This window comes from Electrophorus electricus, chromosome 19, assembly GCF_013358815.1.
Source record: "Electrophorus electricus isolate fEleEle1 chromosome 19, fEleEle1.pri, whole genome shotgun sequence".
NCBI classification, from domain to species: domain Eukaryota; kingdom Metazoa; phylum Chordata; class Actinopteri; order Gymnotiformes; family Gymnotidae; genus Electrophorus; species Electrophorus electricus.
In genome coordinates, this window is record NC_049553.1 from 6,005,343 (window position 1) to 6,021,975 (window position 16,633).

Consider the following 16,633-nt stretch of genomic DNA (forward strand, 5'->3'; position numbering starts at 1 on the left):
CTCAGGACAGCTCGGGGTGTAACAGCAAAAATAACGCAGAGAAAACAGGGGGTCCAGTAGTGAGAGGCTTTATTCTTTTATATATCAAGCTACTATAGCGCAACCCAGGTGTGGATTGAGGCGAAATCCTTATTGTCACCGTTCCATTCAAGGGTCGAGAGGAGATAGCAGAGTCTGGGAGGTATGGAGGGATCAGGCTGAATGCGGAAAACAGGAGAGGAGCACGCTTCGGTAACCAGAAACTGAACAGACAGAAAACTAGCAGACAGACAGAAAACTCGCTTGGTACGCATTCCAAAGAATGGCAGTACTTCGCAACTAGGAACAGTAAGAAAGCCAGTTGGATAATTTAGTATTCAGGCGTGTATGATCTGCTCTGACGATGTATTCTGCGGGAGGTGGCGAATGTGGATGTGCCAACCTGGGGGGAGAATGCCCAGTTAGTCACGTCGGGATGAACTAAAATGAGTGAGGAAGATTACATATTATCTAGCCCGTCAGAGCGCACCCTTTATTTAAAGTGATTTGCCAACGGTGACAAGGATAATAAACCACGACATCAAACCTGATACATTTACTTATATTATCCTGCGTGCACACCTTTCTCATTCAGTGTTGTGAGATTTAATGTAATCACCAAGTTTTATTTCCTTTTAAAAAGGCCCTGTAGGTGTTCTGTTGCCACGCGTGTTATGCAACTCTTATCAGAGGTCAGTTTTTGACCACAAGGTTGTTTGCTGTGGTTTGGATATCTCAATTCAGCAATGACACTGACATCTAAAACATTCAGTAGCACTGCAGTGCCTAAAACATTCTTAGTAGTGCAACTTCCACTACTGTCTTACTGCCATGTGACTGCTGCTACTGATGTTCTGGGAATGGAAATCATATCTGGTCAGCAGCGACATAACTAGGATCTTCTGCACCCTGGATTAAAAGATACACACACACACACACACACACACACACACACACACACACACACACACACACACACATATATATATATATATATATATATATATATATATATATATATATATATATATGAATTTTTTAGGATTTTGGAGTTGATACAGAATATATCTTGTTTGAAAGAACCATTTGACCCTTTGTCTATCAGGAATGAGACACATTATTAATAAGAGGTGCATAGATGAATATCAGGGTGAGTAAAGCAGCATATGCTAGGACTGGCTGGTGAGGGTTAATGTTAAGTTAAAGGAGCCATTTGTGAATTATGAGTAAAGCCCAATGCAAAGGGACCAACTGGAATTTGGCCCCACCCCCTCCTGCACTCCACAGGCCCCACCTCCGTAACCATGGCAGATACGCCACTGCTGGTCTGAACAGTGTTGACTGGGATAAAGGTTGGCTGAAATTGTGTATACAAAAGATGAATTACAGTCCGTAACCTTACACTTATAATATTCACCTATATGTAATATTCACATGTACCTGTGAAAGATTTTCTCTAATAACGTGTTTAGGGGTTCAGTGTTCAGTGGTTAAAATGTCATCTTTTATTCTGTGAAAGAGTATTTCTTTGTATATGCTGCAAATATTAAGTGGCAGATAAAGTTTTTTTTTGTGAACAAAAGTATTTTCCTAAGCCAAGACAGAGACATCCGGTCTGGACTGCTCAATAACTGGGAAGAAGATTAATGTCTTAGAAAAGTGATAGGAGCACTGGCTTCCACTGCTTCAGTAGCTGTGTTCCATTCCACAGGGTCCCTCAGCAGTGCGCTTGTATTCCCTTCTCACTAATCATGTAATGTAGGTCAAGGGAACAACAGTTGATTAAATCCTATCATTTGAAATGCCCAATAATGTCATCACGCAGATGAGTTTTCTTTGTTTTTCTCATGACACCTGGGCAAGGAGGATCTATGTAACATTGATCCTATATTTTTTACATAAAATTAATACATGGTTGGTGTTGGCTAGACAGCATGCTATAGCCAATATTTACCTTGTGATAACTACCATTAACTAACTATGTAAAGCTTAACCAGCTCAACTCACTTTACTGCTGATTTGGTGAACTTTCTGAACAGGTTACTTCACCATCATTGACAGAATAGTGATGATGTCAGAAAACCTTAAAAACCACAGGAAATCTGTCTGCAGTCTCTGCACACTCTGTCTGGAGTCTCTGTCTGCACACTGTCTGGAATCTCTGTCTGAACACTGTCTGGAGTCTCTGTCTGCACACTCTGTCTGGAGTCTCTGTCTGCACACACAGTCTGGAGTGTCTGTCTGCACACACAGTCTGGAGTGTCTGTCTGCACACACAAAAGTGTTGTGAGGTGCTTGCTTCTCGACAGCAGGCACCTCCAGCCTTGTCATGAGGCCACACATCCTCAGCACAAGCGAGTCATCAGTCTGCTCAGCCTTCGCATTGTCTTTTTCATTCTTCTGGTATGTGGTGAGCCGTTTCGGATCAACCACAACATCCCAATTTCCCATCCGGATCTGATACTCTACATCACCTACGTGTTAATTCTCGACATAGGAGTCCTCCTATGGCCACTCTGGTTTGGATCTGTGTCCCTTTTTGCAGTGTAGGTTGTCAGGTTGTACAGCCATGCTTGCACCCATAATGAGAGTCATAAGCTTTTTATTGGAGCACGCTGGCATAATCTTTGTGATTTCTGGTGAGCTGGTGTTTGGTGTACCACACTCCAGGCACGCTGTCCTCCTCCGACCCTGGCAAGCAGCCAAACATAAGCTCTAAGTGTGTCCTGGGGTTGCGGCTGAACATCAGAACAGCTCGAGCGAACCCAGTTGACTCCTGCATGGAAGAGCAGCATGCCACCAGGACCAGGAACAGGTGACGATACCAGTGACTCTGGTGCTGTGTAGTGATAAAGGTGAGCTGAGTGGTGAGTGCATGGTTGAGGCACTCCACAAAGCCATCACTCTGTAGATGGAGCAGCGTAGTCCAAGTCTTTCTGGTTCCCAGGCTATGCAGACCATAGCCATGACTTCCAACTTGAAGTTGCACCCCTGGTCGCTGTGGAGGTCCCCTGGTAACCCAAACTGGTAGCACTTTTCATTGTGGCAGTTCGTGTTAACCTCCTGCACAGTGATGAACAGTTACTGTTATATTCCACGTGCAATTTGACGTTCCCTCCCTTAAAATGGCTGAATTGCTCGTGTAGTCCACTTTGCTTGCAGCTCCTAGATCGACATTCGTGCATGTAGTGTGCTTGAAGCAGCATTTGGAGCACAAAAAGTCACCTAGCATATCAAAGACTTGTGGTGGAAATTCAATGAAACGGGGAGTCAGATGTGGATAATAAGTAAAAAAGGTTTTAATAGAAAAGAAAGATTCCACAGAGTGTGGGGCTCACTACCAAGAGAAGCCCCGAGTCATACAGAGCATTGCTTGATATACAATTCTAACTGTATGCCTTGACCAATCACAGACTTCCTGCCTCTTGTTGCTATGGCTCATATACCATTCAGCTTTAAGCGTTGCTTATCTCTTTCAGGCCGGCTGGTAAGAATCTTGCTTGACTGTCATCCCTTAATTGCAGGCAATAAAGCGAGAGACATCTTCCTGCTTATCTGATCTACGGTCTCACTTCCTTAAAGTTCTTTGCTTACATAAACATTTTTCCTAGGGAACAGGATACTGCTGAATGTATGTGAATCACTGAAGCACATAGTATTTCCTTTACAGACTACATCGAGTTTTTTTTAAATCGTAAATTTAAAAAACAAAAACAAACCTTTCCGTTGTCTGTACTGAATGCATAATATAGGCCGAACAAATGACATGAGCTGTGTTGCTAATATTTCTCCAAAGCTGAGTCGAGTATGTAGAGAAAAGGAACCGCCCTAAGCCCCTGTACCGCTCGTCCCCGCGTGCCTCTCATTCGCACTGCAGACGTCGTTGCAGCGGTTCGCTCGCCACTGTCGCACCGTTACTTACAGCAAAGTGGGCCTGTAACCACACGACATTTCAACAGCCGTTCGGGCCGGGGAGTGGTTACAAACACCATCGAGAAATACAATCCAGCTACTTGGCTCACTGCAAACCGAATATTCGGACTTTTAATCATGCGGGGACTTTCGGTGTGGACTCTCCTGGCCGTCTTTTCTCTGGTGGCAGTGAAAGGTAAGCGCTTCGCCCTCTTTGTTGGTGTCATGCCTAGGTAATCGTTTTTCTTCCTCCTCTGTCGACCGGCAGATTTTCAAAGTGCAATTTTCCCTTACGCGTTAACGGTTATGCGTTTCATATTTGAAATACTTGATTTACTTAACGGGAAATATTACAGCATTGTGTTCAGAATAGGCTAACCTGCCTTGTTTCCTCGCCAAACGACGATTTTGGTTCCTTTTAGCCTCTTATGTTTGCGCTGTGTGTTATGGGAGGTTAATAGTAAAGAATAATATTGCAATTTATTTTGTAGACCTAATTTGCCCATGTTTGAGATGCATGCCGGTGTTAACGTTCAGCACAGGACCATTGTGGCATGTGGGCATTGGTTTTATCTTGCTCTCTGTGACTCAGGTCTTCAGAAACCTTTCAAGCGTTATGTACCATGACTTACTTGCACGGAACACGTTTGTTACCGTAGCCCTTCATGCAGCACAACTGATAAAGGTCAAAAACCCGATCTGCATTTTTATATGAATGAAATATAGGCTTTATAACTTGTATATGACTGTAGTGTAATATATGGATTTTTAGAAATAACTGGCATGTATGAGCCATTGCAATATTGCTGTTAATCAGATGCTTCAGTTTTGTAAAATCAATAATAGCTGGGGTTGGGAATAACGACAAGGGTGCCACCTAGTCTTCTACACGGTCCAGCAGCCCCCAGGTGAAGAGGGAGCCACAGATGTAAAATGTGTCTCCTAGTGTAGACTGAGCCCCTGTACAGCATGGGTGCCGAGTTTTTTGGAGACTGCGGAATATGGGGAGATACCAACTTTTTGTGGGTAGGGGTAGGGGTGCAACACATGTCTTTTTGCAAGGATTTAGTTTGTCATGGGTGTTTTCCATGGCTGAGGCAGTGATGCTCGGTGAAATTGCAAAATGCTTGGCAGTGTGTGCGTGACATTTGTCTATAGGTTTTATGCTAATGTTGATGTCAGATGGTGATGCGACAATAGTGTCCCCCCCTTTTGCACTAGCGCACCCACCAAAAAAAAGGCTCCAGCTGAAGGAGTAGAGTAGTTGTAGCCAGTGTGGAGACTGGCTGACACACCCCTCCTCATGTCCTTCAGCCACACCCTCTGTTATTTAGATCGATGCAAGTGGCCATATGCTTAACTTTCTTATACTGAGTAACTCATTATTTATGCATGAGCAAGTACTGGCCAACTGTGTTGTCTGGTTTCAGGTTTATTTTGCCATCATGAGTGCCCTGTGAGTTAATTACTGGTCGGTTGTGTAACAACAAGAGCAGTGCTTTATTAAGAATACAAATTTTGACTTAAGCATGTTCTGAGTATGCAAAGATGGTTATCCATTTAGGAATACGCTGATGTAACTATAAGATCTGTATACGTGTTTGTAATTTCTTTCCTCCAAATATCTGGTGCATAGTCTGAAATATAAATACAACCACGACTACATATAACCAAGTCTTTGAATGCTGATTTTACTTGTTACCTCACAAAATCTGAGGTAAAGTTGACTGTTTGGTTCCTAAACTGAGTTACTTCTAACAGATAAATAACTTTTTAAATGCCTTTTTTTATGGTTTAGACTTGGAGACGAGCTGCATCACGTGAGTTTAGTCATATGACACAGTGGCATTATGCTGAATTGGCCTGGTGGTGGTGTTTTTACTGCTCTTACTAATTCTAGCAAGGACCGCACAAGCCTATGTCCAGATTAAATAGCTACAGTGAGAGAGAGATACGCTGGCACACGCTGGAATGTTAGAAAAGGAAAGTGAATAATAAAGATGGCTCATTCTAAAAATACATGGAGAAAACACAAAACTTGTGTTTGTGTTTTTTAGAGTTAGTTAAAAGTTTATTCAAACTTTCTGTACTAGTATGAAAACACCACACAAATGGAATCATAGGATTAATTATAGAATGTTTGCGTGCATGTGTGTGCAGTCCATGGCTCTGATTGATAGCTGTGGTATAAGGGGCTAATGTGATACTGTAGAAGGGTAACAAAACATGTGGAAGGAACTTGGTCTAGAGTTCGGGCTGGATTGCAGTAGAAGGTTTGACCACCATGGAAAAAAACATTTGCTGGGTTTAGAAATCCCCCTTTACACTACAAGCGATTCAGTCTGTCAGAACATGCTATTCAATCCATCAGAATTATACATGGGGAAAAAAATGTAGTTCTTGTGAAATATGTGAATGCAAAAGGTTTTTTTGTCCTTGTATACCACCATAGCTTAACAGCTGAAGCTCGGCTGTAATTTCCCTCCCCTATTTTGCTAACAAATAGGGCAGAATGTGTGTGTTCTGACTTGATTCTTGCACCTTTGGGTTGTAGGTCTGGGCCAGGATTTAAGCCTGTTGGATGCTTTGGATGATGAAAAAGCCACTCGTAAGTAATACCAGCACAGAGAGCGAACCTCCAGGCTCATGAAGGTTTTCACATAGACATTTTCACATGCTTGACAACAATCATCACAGTAATCTGACGCCTAGCTGTGTCATTTCTCCAGCAACTCCAAAGACGAAACCAGCAGGAGGGCCAGGAGCAGGGAAAGGTAATTACTTCAACCTGTTATTATTTTTTTAACCAATAATGCATTGCAAGAATTATCATTGTAATGTAACTTAGCTTTTCAGAATTTGTGAAAGGTATCTAAGTTTGTCTTATAATAACCACATGACTGACAAGCTGTACTTCTGGGTGTTATGCCGCACACATTTAGGTATTTCAGACCTGCTGGAAGATAAATCCACCAAAAAGCCTCCAGTCCTGCCAAAAGACCCAGTCAAACCCAAGCTCATGCCAGGTGAGAGAGCCATTGTTTTGAACACGCGCGTCTTATCACATGGACGTAACTCCAACCCGCCCTTCTAATAGCGTCGCTCAGTGTTTCCAGTGCGGAGTGCGAGCTGGTTCTCTTTAAGCCTGGTCTGTGGTAACTTGTGAGAGGGATTCTGAGGTAAAGGAAGCACTTAAGAATGCTGCATGCAGCAAACATCACTGCTCTCGTAAAGAGAAGCTGAAGGCTCGCGTGTCTCCCTGCCAGAGCGCATCAGATCTCACGGTCGAAAGTTTGCCCTGTCTGCCCACACGTAATTTACATTTACATTTACGGCATTTAGCAGACGCTCTTATCCAGAGCGACTTACAAAAGTGCTTTGTCATTTACTCATAGAATATATCCAAGTACAGAATAGTAGGTTAGAATTAAACATGCCAAATGAACTAGAATACTAGAATACAGGGATGAATGCTGATACCTAGGAGTGCAAAATACATAAGGTCTATCTTAAACAATAATAAGTGCTATAAACAATAAGTGCTAGAGTTTGTTAAAAAGCATAAATAATTCCCTACAATAAGTACTAAATTAGTCAGTCAATAAGGGAGCAGGGTCAGTTGTCCTTTAAATATTCTGCAAATAGATGGGTCTTCAGTCTGCGTTTGAAGATGTAATGATTTTCTGTGGCCTTAGATTGGCAAAGCATTGCTCAAGCACGTACATACTCCAGTGATAAGCTTAAAAAAACTTTTTTATTCACCATTCATAGTATTTGTAAGTGTTTTTAAGCATTTTACAAAAATGGAAAACTGAATGATGAATAAAATATGTTTTTTCTAGATTTGTCAATAGAATACTTCTTCAATTGGATTTCAAAGAGTAGACATTTGTCTTACACCAAACTGAGTTTAACTTTGTCCATCACAAACTGGAGCTACCTTAAAGTGAATGCAAATTTATCTTCACAACCCTGAATACAGCTGCAGTCTATGCAGCAGGGCTTTATTATGTAAACACTATTGTAAACTGATTATTCTTAATAGGAGCAGATTATGCAGATTATGTGGCACTCCAAACAATGGACTCAAAAGCACTGCATGACCCAGCCAGGACAAAGCTTATGTATTGTGGGAAAAATAGCATTTGTGTTGTCTATGACATGAGCTATGGCCAGTTGTTAGGGGGTTGGTATGAAAATTCATCCTTTTATAAGTTTGAAGACCATTACTAGGGCTTCTTAATTATTATTGTTCTTGCACTATTTGTTTTTGAATTGCTGGTATTTCAGAGAGTAGTATTGCAGAAACCAACCCTAATGAAATAATTTTTTAGCATGTGCTAAGAGTATGTTGACCGATTTCAGATGCTCCTGAGGACACTCTGTGGGGATTTTATAAATCAAGACAGATATCTGAGAAAAGGATTTTTTTAAATAATGCAGGCCAGCCTGTAAATAATCTCACATTAGGAGTTTCACAGTTCCTTTAATATAGTGACCATATATTAAAAGATATATATATTTTAGTGATGGGAACAAATTGAAGGGAACCAGCTCTTATGGCTCTGTTCTTTTCATTTTTTTTCGGGGCGGGGGGGTTGGGGTGTTAAATACGATCTAGGACAGCGAAAGGATTTGGATCAGATTCAACCTTAGAACCAATATACCTTCATTTCACACGTGTGGAATAGGTTTAGCAGCACTAAATCACTCAGATCTAATATCAGTGATCTGCACAGTAAACATTACACTCCGTATCCCTTTACAGGAAAACCTTTAAATAGTTGTACTGAGGTGTTGCTGTACTGTTTTTCTTTTGTGCTTTACAACATGGCCTACATGAAAATCAGAAAATAAAGTTTAATTTTTAAAATTTCACTGCTTTGTTCTTGTTAACGCCTCTCTCCCTCTCTTCATTCATTCTCTAGCTCGTGCAAACACTGCTCTTGCTCTCTCTCTCTCTCTTTCTCTCTCTCTTTCTCATTAAGCCGGAGGAACCTTATGTGCGAAATGAAAGCAAACAATCAAGACAGAAACAATCAAATTGTTTTATACTTCCCTCCAAGCAGGCTACTAAGCAGTTGTGGGCCGGGTTCAGAGCCGGGTTTGCGTCGTCTTTGCATAGCGGGATTGTTTTCTTCCTCACAGTCAGTCCAATCCAAAGCAGCACCAGGAAGGCAGAATCCACAAAGTTTACAAGGGTCAGGCAAGTGTAGATGTCGAAAACAAGAGTTCGACAACCAGGCGAGCAAACAGACAAGAAACAAGCTCAGTAAGCAACACAATGGTGGCGGTAATTCGCAAGGAGGATGAGACAGAGGGTTGAATAAATAGGCCACCTTAGTGGAGGGGAAATGAAGATCAGATGAGTCTGGTCAGTATTCTGCTGACTTAGATCGGATCTGTTGGTGAGAAGCAGATGTGGGCGTGGCACCGGGAGAAAGAGCCAGAACGTCTATCCCTTGTGACTGGCTGGTTGTCCCCGTTCACGTTGGGAGTGGAGTGGATTTAGGGCTGTCAGTGAAATTTGGGCACAATGACAGAACAGAACAGCCCTCAAGTATGACTCTGCTCCTGTCATTCCTACCAAATAGAATAAAACCGGATTGTACGCAAACATAACATCACTACCGTACACAACACTTATTTTGCACCGTGCTTTTGTCTGCTTGTGGTACTATAACACAATGAGCCTGCCTAACCTATTTCCAAAGCTATCCCTGTTTCTGCTGTAAGGATCAACTCTCTTCTCACATCAATCAACCCTGGAGCAGCACGTGCGTGTGTGTTTGCGTGTGTGTGTTTTTACCGTTACTAACACACTGGCCTTTAATGACAGAGGAAACCCACTCTGACCTCTTTGCGGCCACTGTGCGGCTGGGCTTGTTGCCACGCACAACTGCCAGGCCCGTCCGAACCTCTGCCCCTCCCCGCAAGGCCCAGGATGGTGTGTACTGTATCGCCTGATGCTCTCGATAGAGCCACTCATTGTCCCCGAGTCTGTATGCGTCTGCGTGTCTGGAAAGATTTAAAGCACAACAAGGAAAACAAGGTGTGCCCTTATAACAATTATTATAACGATCAGTGGCATTATTCCAGCAAGCTTCATAGCCTACTTGGCACCATTCTCTTTTCTGCTTTAAATTTACCATGCAGAGGTGGTCTTTCCATGAGAGTCTCTCTTCTCACCCAGACAACCGATGGAAAGCCCTCCTCCCCATTGTCGGCCGTCTCATTTTGTGTCCACCGAGCTTGTCCTGCCGCTCAGTGTACGCCGTGCACATAAACGCATCGCATTTACTGTGCGTGATGATGTGCTGCTTGCGTTTTTGCACTCACCAACAGGTCCTTTGTGAATACAAATGCGGAGCCTGTCTCACCATGGACTCCCGGGCTGCAAGCTTGCCTGCACCTGTGCCATAGCATTGCCTTCCTTCCTTCATTTATTTATTTAAAGCAAGTAAATTATATAGAAATTTACTTCTTTTATGTCTAAGTGTTTGGTGGTCATCTTGCATGCCGGCTGCGTAGGACCAAATACATATATAGTGCCGAACCATCCGCTCTATCGCGTCATAATCCTTTCTGTATAATGACATTATGCATAATGATGTTGACATTTATTACATTATTAGTAACAGTAAGTTGCAGTGAAATTCAGTTATAATACCATACTAGTCACTTGTTGTTCTTGTTGTTGTTACGAACAATCATTCCACAGACGTCCACAACTCCTTCTGTAACAAAATGCACACAGGGTATCCCATCATTTTATCCCTATCCATGTAATATCTGTATATTTACCTCCTAGATCCAGGTTTTGAACATAGTGATGCTTTGGAACCCAACAACATTGATGACAAAGGAAAGGAGACTAGCAAAGGAGGTGGGAACCACAGTTCATGCTAATAATGCAATTAACAACAACCTTTGTTATACCGTAGCCATAGAAACAAGTGCCTAAATGGGTATATTGCATCTTACATGTGCTTGAGCCATAACGAGAACGATAGAGAAGCCAGGGTGTGTTTTCAGAAAACTGTAACGGTTTATATTCCAGTTTGTCCCCTGCTGCTTCAGAGAGCTTGAACTGAGCAGGCTGACCTGATGTAACGTCGACATAGATATATAGACACTCATATTCAAGCAGAAAGATTTTTTTTTTTTTTCTGAAGGAAAAATGTTGCTTTTGGAAATGTCATGTTAAATGCATCAAGACCTTTCTTAGTTCACTGAGAATACAGGCATTTTGTGAAAATGTAAAAACAAACGTCCCAGCACAACAAGTAGGTCAGTGGAGCTTTATTTTTCTCTCTTGGTCTACTGCACTGTTTCAGATACTGCACTCTGAGCCGGTAACGTTCCTCAAGTAGAAGTAAAATGCCAGGGTGGACTGTTTTCTCCCTGAGGATTCCCGTTGGATGTATAACATACTACGTGACAAGACTTAATGTTTCTCTGGAAAGACAACCATCAAAAGGCCAGAGAGCACAGTTTTCCCAGACTACTGCTCCGAGCCGTGCGCCGCACGCTGAACGCATGGCACAGACGAAAAGGAAAGCTAGCGTGTTGTTGCCAACATTTAGCAGATTCTCGTCTCACAAATGAGGCGACTATTTCGTGGCTAAATGAAGAGGAGCTGTATTCTGGGTATCAAGAAAAGTCTAAATACTAAAAGGGAACTATATGGCCTCTTATGGTCCTGTCAGATAAAGCCATGGAAGGAGGAGACCGCGGTGACAGTAGGTGCAGTGGCCACAACGGAATGGTAGTGAACTCAAAACGAATTGCATATGGGTGACTCTGTCTGGCATGGGGATCAGATCTCCCTCCTGTCTTCTATTTTTCTATATCTTATCTGTATCGTTTCTTCCACCTGCTTGTACTTCTGGAAGGATTACTTAGCGGTTTGTCTGAGAGTGCAAAGTCATAAGGAACGTAAAACACATCCTACTACACTACCAAATCACACCGCTGTGCTGTTGCACTCGTAATCAGTAACCCAGAATGGTTAGTGTGGTTTTAATCGCACTAATAAGTTTGCATGAGGCTTGCCGCGGTATATCCTTTGCTGGATTTGGCCACCAGCTAACCTTCCTAGCGTTTTCTCAGGGTCTCAGGCTGTTCTGTCCTTTGCTATTTGGCTCCACTGTGGTCCGTCCTCCGAGTCTCGGTATCGAGGCTCCTGCACAGGCGGGCGGTTTAGCTTCTGTCACCAACACCCTTCTCCGAAATCGCCTAGGCAACGAGTTTACTGACGACGACCTCTTGGATGTGGGAAAAGACGACACCTACAAACCTGACAAAGGGAAAGGTAGGCTTTCAGATGGCTTCACGTCTCAGCACGTAGAGAAGATAACGCCTGTAGCGTTTCCACCGTTCCATTATTGCACAGTAGCCTGCAGCGCAGTGTCCAGTTCGGCATGACGGGTGTGTACGGATGTCTCCACAGGTGGGCGAGGAGGCGATGGTGGTCATTTGGGCCCTGCTGATGATGGCGAACCCGGTAAGAATTGCACACCGATTTCCGAGGCCTCCGACGGCTACTTCTCACTTCTGCAGTTTTGTCCCCGTGTTTTGTGATTGTGCGAATGAGCCCAGCGATCACACTTTCCTGAACACGTGCTCCAAATTGTCCACCAACAGACACCATGGCAGAGACGGGTACCATTGCTGGCATTGTGAGTGCCGTTGCCATGGCACTGGTGGGTGCAGTAAGCGGCTACATCTCGTACCAGAAGAAGAAGCTGTGCTTCAGCATACAGCGTAAGAGAAGCCAGCTAACCCTCCGCTCCTTGTATCAGCCATCCCTCACCCCTAGCTTGTCTCCAGCCTGCCTCATTCCTATCTCATCCTTCCACAGAGAGTCTTAATGCAGATGTGGTCAAGGCAGAAAATCCAGAAGCTGTTGTGGCCCAGGAGCCTCAAGGTAAATCCATCAGCCAGAGTCTCTCCCCTGACCTTTTTCTAGCCTCACCTTTAGAAAGGTGCCAGCACCATGTCTGCGAAACCTTCCCGGCGACGCGTACGATAAGATTCAGTTTTCCGTTGTTTTGCCCCTCCAGTTCAACAAACCCTTCTCCAGCCCCCTAATGCTGAGCCCCCCACAGAAGGAAATGCCGTGTAAGCAGCACCACACCATTCAGCCTGAAGAGGGGGCGATGCGAAACGCCCCCCCCAGCCCCGGTGGGGAAAAGCACCATCTTTCCTAGCCTGCACCTGTTATCTCTCAACTTTTCAAGGAACCCATTAAGCTTGGTCACCTAACCAACATTTCTGTAAATATCACATTTAATTTATTGTTTGTTTGATCGGTACTAAAATGACTGTTTACAATATTATTCCTATGAAGAGGTGCATTTGCAAAAATGAAGTTTGATATGTGCTGTCAAGATATCGAGAAGGATATGTATATTTTGTTCTACAAATGGTGAGAGACAAGCTTAGCTCATACATTACCGCTGCCCCGAGTTCCTCAGTCTACATCACACATATGTGTGAACATCACTGTGTAACTAATGTGCACCATTAATCCAAAGCCAGTTAGACAGTTTACCTAATGTTGGAAAAGCAAGAAACTGAATAATCTGTATAAGTAAATTTGTGTTGAAGTGCTTCAGAAATCCACTTTTAAGAGGAAAAGCTTTACGCACTGGTTATTGCGGAAGGTGACTTTAAAATAGTCCCAGTTGCTAAATATTTATTACCTTTTTATGCACTTCCTTTTTACATTTTAACACTTTTACATGATCTGTATATATTTGCCCTGCTTTTACGGAGCGTTGTGAAGTGATTGTTGTAAATACGCAGGTTTTTGTGTCCTAGAATCCGGTTTGCTTGTTTGTAGAGAGGGTACCGGGAGAGGAAGATCAGACTGAGACTGATATTGAACACTGACCTATAGCTGCTCACATTTTAATTTGCTTTCAGAAGTAACTGACAACTCAAATGGGCATACCTGTGTGAAAAGGTGATTGTGTTGATGAACAAACTGTGTTGAGTCTTGCTCTGGTTTTTTTGTGTGTGGGTTTGATTATTGATATGCCAATTCAATTGTAGCATTTCCTTGTTTCTGAGGAATAGGTGAATTTAATGTGAAGAAGATGCCTAGGTATTCTTGTACCAAGTAGGCCTAAAACCTCAAATGCTTAGAAACTGAAGTCATTCTTACTTGTTGGCTTCAGCAGCATATTACATTTTCTATTCCTTACTATGGAATTTGGCATTTGGGGATTTTTAAAGACATCGTGCTTGTAAATTGTTTATTGCGTGTGTTCAACTTTGTATTCGAATAGTTGTATCAGTGTATCATTATACACACTTGTAGCACTACATGTATTGAAATATTTGTTCCCCACTCTTTCAGCTTTAGTAGAATGGGGTTGTCTCAATTTATTCATATTAATAGTAGGAGCGTTTTGGCGTTAGCTTTTTGTCTTTTTAATCCTAGTACAATCTGTTACACCTTTGCAGTTTTGCTGTTGCCTTAAAGACATTTTTGGCTGTGTTCCAATTATCTTTGGTCATGTGGCTATGTTCTAGTTTGGTGTTTGTTCTATTGCTCCCTTCCCACGCAGAAGATCCCTACAATTGAAAAGTCTCTTTCAACTGAGCTGTGTGTGCGGTTGCCTCCCTAAACTTAAGAACATAACTATAAAGACCAGAGCTTTTCTTTTTTTTGGCAGATGCAGTAGTACATTTTGAAGAAGAGGCAAAAAGAATTGTATTGGAACACAGCCTATATTTGCCTTCCCAAGATCGCCCAGTGTTTTCTGTCTCCCATTGCCTCCACTTTGTCACGCTCTGTTCCGATGCACCTCCTTTATCGCTTACCCCGCACATGGAAGAACACGGCGGAGGGAATACAGAGGGGAACACAGCATGATACTGAACACCAGCAACACTGGCTGCTTCAGCAGAATGTGTCCAGACCAGAAATGTGTGTGGTCAAACTCTTGATAGGACAGTGCAGCATCTCAAAGAGGAATTTAAAACAGCCAAAATATCACCAAGTTCAATTGCAAGGAATTTCTGAACGTAAACAACCGACTTTTCGTCCAATACACTGCTCATTCTCGAACATGCCTGCCTTTCGGCACTGATGGGACAGTCGTGTCCTATCAAGAGTTCGGTTCCATGTCCACGGTTCCAAACTAACGAACAGAATGTTTATTGAATGTAACTTTTCACTGTTGCCATTTTCTTTGTTAGGATACCACGGTGATATGTAGCATTTGGGGCATGTTATTTGGCAGTAATGCACAACACCAAAGATAGGCTAATAAGGTGCCAGATATACCAGAAGAGCTCTTGTAATGGTGCTGTGAGCTCGTCCCTTTGCACATGCTTTGGCCTACGTTCTCTTCAGTCAGAGGTAGTTGACTGTTCAGATAGAGCTGGCTTGTAGTGACATTTAAAATTCACAAATGCCTTGACCACTTACTCTCATTTTCAACAGTGAATCCAAAAGGAACATTTCAGAGTTTGATCATCATCATTTGACTGTTAAAACCAGTTCCCCCGATTGTCGGATTCAGATAGCCTTTGTAACTATTGCGGCTTTTGTTATCGTCAATTATAGTGACGTTGTGAAATGAGATACCTCTCACATAGCTCATGAGGTGGAGGTGGTGTTTTGGCTGTGAGGAATTCTGGGGTCATGGATGGGACCTGCAACGCTTTTCACACAAGGGTGGAAACACAGATGCATGCTTTGGTTATCTAGCTGTAGACATTGACGTTTTTTCTTGCTTACTGAGTTGATGTATGAAGTTTGGGGGAGTTCAATAGGGAAAAACCTTTCTGAAACGTTTTTGGATTTGCACTGCCAGTGAAGCAATTGTATGTCAACTTGGCAACAACAGTGGCAGATCAAACTGTAATGCTATACAGTAGGTCTTTGGGATTGCTGTACTGATGTCATTAAGTTCGACCTCGGAAACGTTTGGCCTTTTGCATGGAATTCCACTGCTATCACTAGTGCCTAGTTCACTTTAATCTTTACTGTTGCTGAGGCACAAGACACTCACCATCCACTGTAGGCCAGAGGTAATTTAAGATCAGCCGACAATCTCCACTGCTAAAACTGATACATTTCTGCTGTTTTTTTAGCACTACAGATCTGGTCTCAAATCTCCTTGTCTCACTGGCAATTCCTAATAGAAAGAATTTAACATGGAAAAAAAAAATAAAAAAAAAAATAAAAGAGTAAATTCTGCTTAGTTTTTTTCCTTCTTTATTTTTCACCTTCTCACTGGAAACAATAACTGAATTGTGTCCGATTAGACCATAACCACATGTGGACTATGGCGGTTTATGCTATACCAGTAAGAGCCCGTGGGCAGGAATCAGAGCACTGTACTTGCCTACGCCTGTAACACGAAAATGGAAAATTGAAAATCGCTTTGGATAGGAGTGTCTACCAAACGCATAAAACGTAAAAGTATAAACAAGTGAATGAGGAGTAAGAAATAAATAGACATAAAAATACAGTTTCACAAAGAACGGGACAAACGACCTACAATTGCGCAGGTGAAGATAAAAAACGGCAAAGATGGCATAATGACCTTTTAAAGGAGTCCTCACACAAAGCTTCATTACTAGATCACTGTGTGGCAGTAACTCTTCAAACTTTGAGAAAGATTTGAGTCCAGTCTCTAAAGGAGCATTTCCTAAAATTGAATTTGGTGCAATTTTATTATTA

The 16,633-nt window shown here is 42.5% G+C and overlaps 1 protein-coding gene across 3 annotated transcripts; it reads left to right on the plus strand.

Annotated features, from left to right (window-relative positions):
• The first annotated feature begins 3,869 nt into the window (after positions 1–3,869).
• Positions 3,870–16,118, plus strand: cd99l2 (CD99 molecule-like 2). Of its 3 annotated transcripts, XM_035519687.1 has the most exons (11): positions 3,870–4,126; positions 6,485–6,538; positions 6,660–6,704; positions 6,873–6,956; positions 9,770–9,877; positions 10,742–10,816; positions 12,173–12,244; positions 12,383–12,436; positions 12,577–12,696; positions 12,794–12,859; positions 12,996–16,118. In XM_035519687.1, exons 1-11 carry the CDS (start codon positions 4,069–4,071, stop codon positions 13,055–13,057), a joined length of 798 nt encoding a protein of 265 aa, XP_035375580.1. In that variant the 5' UTR covers positions 3,870–4,068; the 3' UTR covers positions 13,058–16,118. The 3 variants fall into 3 exon arrangements, with proteins under 3 accessions (XP_035375580.1, XP_026871385.2, XP_026871386.2); XM_027015584.2 differs by lacking the exon at positions 9,770–9,877 and having other exon boundaries at positions 3,871–4,126; XM_027015585.2 differs by lacking the exons at positions 9,770–9,877; positions 10,742–10,816 and having other exon boundaries at positions 3,871–4,126.
• The last annotated feature ends 515 nt before the right edge of the window (positions 16,119–16,633 follow it).

Coding starts and splice junctions, on each gene's coding strand:
- cd99l2 (XM_035519687.1), top strand. CDS start 4,069: ATGCGGGGACTTTCGGTGTGGACTCTCCTGGCCGTCTTTTCTCTGGTG. Junction 9,878..10,741: donor TCCCCGCAAGGCCCAGGATG/GTGTGTACTGTA, acceptor TTTACCTCCTAG/ATCCAGGTTTTGAACATAGT. Junction 12,697..12,793: donor GCTGTGCTTCAGCATACAGC/GTAAGAGAAGCC, acceptor ATCCTTCCACAG/AGAGTCTTAATGCAGATGTG.